The sequence below is a fragment of the Mesoplodon bidens genome, assembly GCF_964165515.1.
Source record: "Mesoplodon bidens genome assembly, chromosome: 2".
NCBI classification, from domain to species: domain Eukaryota; kingdom Metazoa; phylum Chordata; class Mammalia; order Artiodactyla; family Ziphiidae; genus Mesoplodon; species Mesoplodon bidens.
The window spans coordinates 49,980,678-49,989,059 of record NC_138177.1 but is presented as its reverse complement, the minus strand read 5'-3'; the positions used below and the strand labels follow the sequence as shown (position 1 = coordinate 49,989,059).

Genomic DNA, 8,382 nt, shown 5'->3' with positions numbered 1-8,382 from the left:
GCAGAATAGCCAGTCACCTAGGCAGCACCCCCAGCCCATGCCTTTGGATGGTTTTCTCAAGCTGATTTGAACAGTAGCCTTCATTCCTCCGCTCGTTGGCAAAAGGAGATCTGACTTGGACACAAAGTGTGTGCGTTCCTCTATTCCCACCCCCCTCTCCCAGCTCCCGATTTCCATGAGGTGGGGAAGTTCAAGGAACACATCTCTGGTCTGAATGATTTTTGCAACCAGCTTTTATTACTTTCTGTAAAACCCATATAAGAAAGACATTTAAAAAGAAAACGTCCCCAAAACAAACACTTTGCGCACTGGGCAACACAACAGTAGAAGGCACTCCAGCAGTCATGCCCACCCTGGGAGGGAAGGGACGCTCCCTACACACTACTGTTTCGGAGGTAGGGCCTCAGCCTGGGTCCTGGTCTAACTGTGCTTTAGAGAAAGTGAATTTTCCTATAGTTTCCTTATTTCATAAACACCACTCTCTCTTTATATATAGCTATATGCCTTTATGTATATATGTACATGACTTCGTTTCCTTCTCAAAAATAAAATAGCCACCCCATCAGAGGGAGGGTCTCAGCAGCATTCACAGCGGTTGCACAGGAGCCATGCCTTCTATTCATGTTACAGACATGCAGCTTGAAGAAAGGAGGACTCTGCACCCACCCCTGTCGATATACAGCAGGGAGAGGGATTTTTTTAAGCGGGGGACGTGATAAGGCTGAGCAGGCAATGGCAGATAACTAGGGTTTTTATGATGTAAAAAATCTTTTTTGAGCTGCTTAACCTGTCCTGTTTTTGCAGCTCTGAAGACTAAGTAGTTTGCATGATGAGGGGTCTGCATTCCTTCTGTGATCAGGGGCATGTGGACTCAGCAAGGGTCAGGGAGGGAGGGAACTTCTGAGGCTACACAAAGAAGCGTGGGCTCAAACCAACCCAACAGGGACTTGGAAAGGCAGAGGACGATGAAGAAATGGTCTCTCAGAGGCTGACGAAGAAATGGTCTCTCAGAGGCTGCACTGGAAAACTGGCCCCGCTTTGCAAGCCCAGAGTCCTTCTCCCTCTGTGCAGAAGTGTCTCTGTAGTCCTGGCTACTGGCTTGAATTGTTTGGCTAGTTTTAAGTTTGAACCTAAGCAAGGAGCCAGTACACATGCAGAGCTGGGACTCTGATCTGCTCCGTCCGGGCAGTTTGACCTCACTTCTTGGAAGTCAGAGCCCAAGACCTTAGATGGGAAGGAGATCTGCGACCCTCATCCCATACTTGGAGGGAAGATTCTCCTGGCCTTGTCTCCCACACTGCCGTGGTCCACTTCCTGGCAGGAGCAAGCCAGCAGCAGAGCCTCAAGCAAATGCCCCTGCTCCTGTCCCTCTTTGAAAACAAAAAGGCACTGAGGTCAGCAGGAGGCCAGCCCCACGGCTGGCCATTCTTCGAACATAAAGGTCTCCAAGTTGGCTGAGTTGGAGGTTCCCCCCTCTGTACTCAAGGCAGCTCCTCTGGCGGTACCTGGAGATCCCAGCGTCCCAGTGGGAGGAGAGAGGCAGTGCTGGAGGCCAAAGGGAAACCAAGACCGCCAGGCCTCCTCTGCTCTCTAGCCTGGGGAAGGCTGAAGACAGCTTCGACACATTTATCTGCAACACGTTTTGGCTTTGACTGCCTGATTTCTGTACTCAGCAGGAGACTTTAAAAATGGTAAATGGCTGGTTTCCCTTTGGTGGAAACACATGAGGATGATGGCAACATTAAATTCAAAACTGTAAGTCAAAAACAGAGTTGTTGACAAAGATATGGCTGAAGACCACACATGCACAGATATATATGCCTTTGGGTTTACATGTGCACAGACTTTTGGGCCATCAGGGCCAGGGCCGGCTGCAGCTTCTCTGGAAATTTCTCAGGCAATCTCAGCTTCGGTGCTCCTGACCTGAGCCAGTGGCTTTATGACTTTCCCTTAAGCATGAACAACAGGCACCTGGGGAAAGTGGGGGACGGTCCTTTTATGAGCACTGTCGTGCTTTCAGGGGCTCAGCTCAGACCTGCTAAAGGAATATGCTACAATTTTTGGACTCATAAATAAGGGAACCGTGGATGGCAAATAAGAAAGAAATTGAAAAAGAATAAAAGGCAGAGAAAGAACATATATCTCTAACATCTTTTTTCTCTCCTTTGCCGGCTAGTGTGGAGAGAGGCAACTATTTGGTTTGTGAAAGGCTTGCCGATGGGGAGAGGACGTGGCGGATCTTTCACACGAGCGAGCGCTGCTCCTGGGCAGTGTGCAGAGGGCACACAGTGTGACGGTGGGCAGGCCCCAACTCCACGCACACACATGGCCATCAGAGGTTTTGTGCCACGTCTGGAACTGCTGGGCGGGCACAGATGCACCCAACAGAGGTGTCCTGAGAAAAAGTGTCTGTGGCAAAATAATAACTAATAATAAAAATTAATCCGTGGGCATCGGGAGAGGAGGAAGCAGGACCAGCTAGGCAGGTTTGCCCTGGGATTCTCTTAAGGCCTCCTCCAGTTTCTGCCTAAACTTGTCATACTTCTTCTGCACTTGTTGGATTTTGTCCTGCTCCTCTTTTTCCAGGATTGTTAGGAAGTTCTGGAGCTCAGGGATGGAGAAGGCATCCCACTGTGAGGCGAGAGGGAGATCAGGGGAGAAACAATAGGAGACAGGTTAGTGGTCGCCTGATGCGAGGGCCCCTGCTGTCCCCACTCTTCACACAGTTTGCACATGGTTTGCTACCGAATAGGCAGATGTGATGGATAAAGCTTGGGGTTTCCATGCCGCACCAGCAACAGAATTTCAAATCCTGGCATCTCGTGGCCAAGAGTTACTAGTCCACGAGCCATATTTTTATTCAGAGGATCAACAATCTTAAATTTCTCTATAGCCGCTGAGATCTTAACAGTGATGCTGGAGCTGCCTGGGACCTAGCTGTCTGCTTTGGGGTGATCAGCAACAGGCTCCCAACATGCGGACCCTCAAGTGGCATCTGGAGGAGAGCTGGGCTTGGACTCAGGAGACTGGGTGTCAGCCTGGCTCCACTGTGTGGCCTTGAGCGCCTAAGTCCACCTTCTCAGCCCGTTTTCTCATCTGCCGTGGAATTAGGGTATCTGCCTCCCTTGGCTGGCAGAGCAGATGATGAGATGAGTCACTTGCACAGCTCTGCAGAGCCTGGTGGGCCTGGGGGACCTGGCCTCTCAGGAAAGAAGGCAAGTCTGACTTCTCTCAGGCTGACCCAGGAACTGAGGCCCCCATGGGGCCAGGGGTTTCGACTCCTAAGCTTTTTGAGCGCAAAGGAACATTAAGGTTTATCTGGTTTAATCCCCACATTGGATAAATGAAAAAAACTGAAGTCCACAGAGGGAACCACAGTCACAGACACAAGCACCACAATCACAAAGCTTATAGCAGCAAAACTAGAACTAGAAGCCAGGCCTCTAAACCCCCAGACCTGTGAGCTTGCCACGGGCCAGCAGTGTTCAAACAGCTTCTGCGGAATACTTTTTCCAAACGAAACCTTCCACTATATAAAGCAGATGGGAAGCAGAGCTGCCTGGTGGAGGCCGGGAAAGGACAGGGCCCCGCTTGCCTGGACCCCCCAGATTTCCACAGTGGCTCCCAAGACTGCTTTCCCCGAACCCCAGGCCTCCACTGAATACAGTGTGACAAACTCTGTGAGAGGCACCCTGCTCTCGGTCACTCCTCTGTGACCCCACCCGCCACGCAGCCCAGGCCGCGGGGGCCACCAGCTTGGTTTCACCTCACTTCACACCACAGCCTGGACTCCGGTGAGCTTCCCTTGGGGGATCGAGGTCCGCTTTGAAGAACCAGGGAGAGACAAATGACTCAAAAATACCCATGCCCAGTGGAGCCCAGGGATGGAGCTTGATGGGCCTCAGGCCATCCTGGAGCAAAAGAACCTGGGTGGAACACAGGGAGTTTCTCAGCGCCCCTCCACCCTGAGTTTTCAGAAATAAAGCGCATGAAATCCTGTCTTTCCACAGGCCTTGCCAGAGACAGGCCCTGACTTGCTCCCCCAGGGCGTTTACAATCCTGGCTTAAATGCTGAATCTCAGCCGCACTCACCCCAGCTCAACTGCCTTGAGACATTTTCCTGCTGTGCTGGGTGGTGAGGATAACGCCCACCCGCACCCGCCCAGCGTGCCCCGCAGGCTGGGTTTGTGCACCAAACAAAGGGTCCCAGACCTACCTCCACCTCTCCAGTTTCGTTCTCCTTTAGCACGAAGCTGAGCACGTCCGTGTCAGGCCCAGCGAGTAAGCGCAGGTAGAGGGGGCAGTCAGCAACGGAGAGTTTCTGGAAGAGCACTGCAAACCAAGAGAGGGGGCTGGGCGCTCATCTTGGAAAAGAAGGGCAGGGGCTCAGGATGGGTGGGACCGATTGGAAATGCAGAGGCTGGTGTTTCTAAATGGAAGTGGCCATCCTTTCAACCTAACGAAATGAACCTGACAAGAATAAATAGGGTAACAACCTTTATCTTCAGTGTCTGCTAGAGTGTGAAGCATGTTTCCATTCACGTCATCCCCTAAAAGATTAGTAGGAGTGGTGGGCGGGTTCTGTCCCATTCCACAGATTAGGAAGTGAGAGCCCAGGGTGTGGTTTTCCTGAAGTCGTCACACGTGGAGGGAGGAGCACAGTGAGCGGGCAGAATGTGCGTGTGGCCCTTCCACAGACCTAATGCCACGTGGATGGCTGGACGGAGGTGCCACGAGAAGCCCAATCCTCCCACTCCAGTGTGTTGGGGAGCACAGACAGACTTGGGAAAGGTAGTTTCTGGGTGGGAGCCAGCTTTCTCATACCTTGCCCGTCCTTGTGTATCCGCTTAAAAAGTGCAAACTTCTGGGGATTGTCCACGACCATGAACTTCTTGAGCAGCCCCTGGATGACCTCACTGACCGTGGTGGTGCTGCTGATGTGCAGCTGCTTGATGGCATCCAGCGGCAGGTAGAAGGATGTCCGCTTGTCCGTGGTGGCGGCCAGGTCCACTTCCTTGATGGCGTCATAGATGGACGGGGGCCGGATCCCAGCAGGCACCATCACCGGCCTCCGAAGTCTCAAATGCACTTTGATGAAACCCGTGTAGGTGCCGTCTTCACTCTGTCGGGGTTGGGGGCGGGGGGGGAAGTCATGTGGGGTCCGGGAGGGTCTGTGTGGTTTGATCCTATCTGCCACTCTGGGCCGTGGCCCCAGATCCGGTGGGCTGCAGAGGCCTTTCCTAATAGCAGTGCCATCCCAGTCAAACACCCCACCCCACCCCCGACAGGCTCAGGCTGCCTGCCCCAAATCCCCTGTCACGAGGCAGATGCCGATCGCCTTTGGTGGGTCCCCAGGCCAAGAGGCAGGGTCTGGAGTGGCCTCCCTAGTTTGCCCCTCCAAACCAAGGAGGAGCAGGAAGGCTCTGTAATAAGGTCCTCGGAGAACCAGTGCACTGGGTTTTCTCCTGCATCTCTTTCCAAAACCCGGCAGTCTGCGAGACTTAAACCCAGGCCTATCCGCGACTGGGTCTTCTAGCGCCCCACCTGGCTGAAGCCCCAAAGAGCCAGTTGCCGCCAGCCACCAGCAGGGGGCAGGGTTCTTCTACTGTCTCCTCCCCTCCCCACTGAAGATGGCCTTTCCGAACCTGGCACAAAGTTGGTGCCCTCCTCTCTCTGAGCTCTTCACAGTCTAAGGAAGCTTCCCCAGACACAGGCTGTAATGACCAAGAAGGGGAGGAGGAGTTGCTGCGAGCTCCCCTTGCCCAGGGCCTCCTGGGCCCTTAGTCACTTGTGTATCATTTAATTCCCACAAGCGCTTTGACAAATGGGAACTAATATCTCTCTTTTACACTGAAGCTCAGAGAGGTTAAGGTTTCCCAAAGCCACAAGTTAAAAACAGGAAGAGCCAGAGACTAGATGTGGATCTTATTCTAAAGCCCATTTTATTTCCCTAAAACACACGAAGACCCCTGATAACCCAGGCTCTCAGCTTCACACAAGCCTGGAGGCCTCCAGGAGCCCAAAGAAAGGGGAGGGTATCCCCCAGAATGCAGAGGGAGAGCAAGGGAGCCACACCGGCAGGGGCTATGGAGCTGGGAGGGGGAGAGAGGAAGGGGGCGGACAGTGCGGGGCAGGCCCCCTCACCAGCTTCATGCCCAGGCAGTTCTTTTCCCGGGTGTTGTAGCTGTCGATCTTCTGCTTGATCTCCTGCAGCGTGGGCGGGCACCACGGCTCCTCTGCGGGTTTACAGTCATTCTGGAACAGACACAGATGTGAGGGTGGATGTACAATGGCTCTCAGGATGAGGAAGGGAATGACCTCGTCCTCCCAAAGGCCTCTCCAACCGAGAATAAGTGAGTACCAGCCTCACTCAGTGAATGGGATGGACTCAGGCTGAGAAAAATCAAAGGTCAAATCCCTGCGCAGCCAGCTACCCCGGGGAAGTGACTTCAATCTCTCTCGGCCCCAGTCTCCACACCTGTGAAATGGGGGCAATACCCACCCTTCAGGCTTGTTGCAAGACCAAGGTGAAAAGGCCCGGCACACAGGCACTGGGTATGAATCTGGTGAATCAGCAGAGCTGTTTTGCTTATGGAGGGTGTCCATTTAGATGCTATGGGAGATGCAAAGAAATGCAAGCCATGGTCGTCTCCTCAAGGAAGTAGCAATAGAGCTGGAGAGACAGGAACATACACGTGATCCCAGCATATGCTGATGGGAATGACAGCAATTCTCCCAGATTGAGAGGACCAAGGGCACACGGACATCAGTCCAGGCCCCATGTCACTGGCCACAGCACTTTGCACATAATAAGAATATATATATATATATATATATATATACACACACTCACACACACATACATATTTATCAAATGAATGCATGAACTAGTGGGGGCAGGGGGCTGTAGCCTTCCGTGATAATTGGGCGGATAAATCTCTGCTGGGGCACAGGGAGAGCCAGCGTTTACTCAGCACCTCCTCTCTGACTTGCATTATCTCAGTTAATCCTCAGAACCCAAACTGCAAGATGAGAGTTTATTACCCACATTTCATGGGTGACATGACGGAGACTCAGAGGAGTTTAGGAACGTGCCTAAAGCCCTGCAGTCAGCCTCTGCAGAACTAAAAGGGATGCCAGTCTGTTCTGCTGTGTTCTTCCCATGACATCACAATTTATTCTTCTGACTGCCACCCCCCCTCCCCGCACCCCCTCTAGGAAGAAGGAAGCCAAGGAGATGCAGGTCGATGTTCACACTGTGGACAGAATTCAGGGGAGAATTCTGGGGTCTAAGCAAACCTGTCCGTCTGTCAGTTCCCTGGGTTTCTCTCAAGTCCATTGCCACCCACCTTCCCTGCTTTGTCTTCACGCTGTCCTGTGTGGCCGGGGGTACAGGAGCCACAGTTTGGGGGAATAAATAGGTCAGTCAAAACCTGCCTAGAAGTTGCCTGGTCTTAGAAATCTAGTGGACCCAGGGTGGGTCAGGATTGTCCTTTGGCAAATGAGGAAACTGAGGTCCAGAGGGGTGGGGCAACCGTGTTCTCCAGGCTGACATCACCCAGCACTGCCCTGTGGGTGTCTGGTTTGGTTGGGGAATTTCACAGCCATGCTGCCATCACAGCACCACCCAGCTGAACATGTCAGGTTCCTATGGCAGAGCTGTCCAGCCTCCTCCCTCCAGCCCGCCCATGGGAGACAAGTCACACTCAGCAGGATGCCTTCACTTCCCCCTCCCACTTTCCAATCCCACAGAGCCGATAAGATGTCAAGCTCTGTGGCTGCCGAGGGGAGCGGGCGTGGCCTCCCACACCCACCCCTCAGCATGGAAACGAGCTGACATCCTTTTTCCATCACAGCATCTTCCGTTGGCCTGTCTGCTCCCCTCTGTACTCTTCCTTGAGGGTCTCGATCAGAACAGCACTGTACCCTCACATACCTTACATACTATGTAGGTTATTCCTGTTTTACAGATTACAGACAGAGGCTCAGAAGGGTTAAGAAACGTGCTTGTGGTCCCACCGCTAGTAAGCATCTGCGTTGGGCCTGGAACCGAGTCCATCAGAGTCTGGAACCCGTGCTCTTCTCAATTCCATGTGGTCACCCTAGGATGGCCGCTTCAGCCACTCTCATAGCGATCACTGAAATTCCATGCAACGGGGCTGGGATGAGCAGCTGCTACACCAAGACCTATAAATTACATGACCTGTGAAACGTTCAGTGGGCCCCCAGAAGCCTCAGGACCTGGGGCCACCGTGTCACCTGTAAAGATGTCAAGGAGGGACTTCTAGCCTCTGGCAGGAGGAGGCAGGTGCCAGGATGAAGGGCCCATCCTTTTCCTATGTGGTCACTCAGGTCTCTGGAACAGAACCCTGATTCCACTGA

General features: G+C 53.0%; 1 protein-coding gene across 3 annotated transcripts in view; it reads right to left on the bottom strand.

The window, feature by feature from the left end:
* Positions 1-215: 215 nt before the first annotated feature.
* The window catches only part of RASSF5 (Ras association domain family member 5), a 72,517-nt gene continuing 64,350 nt past the window's right edge, over positions 216-8,382 (bottom strand). For 2 of the 3 annotated variants that reach the window (XM_081225886.1, XM_081225887.1), the window contains 4 exons: positions 6,145-6,255; positions 4,825-5,122; positions 4,217-4,332; positions 216-2,631 (listed from right to left, as the gene is read on the bottom strand). In XM_081225886.1, coding sequence (XP_081082012.1) covers positions 2,479-2,631; positions 4,217-4,332; positions 4,825-5,122; positions 6,145-6,255 — 678 coding nt within the window. In that variant the 3' untranslated portion in view covers positions 216-2,478. Of the gene's footprint in view, positions 2,632-3,766; positions 3,927-4,216; positions 4,333-4,824; positions 5,123-6,144; positions 6,256-8,382 lie in introns of all 3 variants that reach the window. The other variant, XM_081225885.1, reaches the window with a different exon arrangement.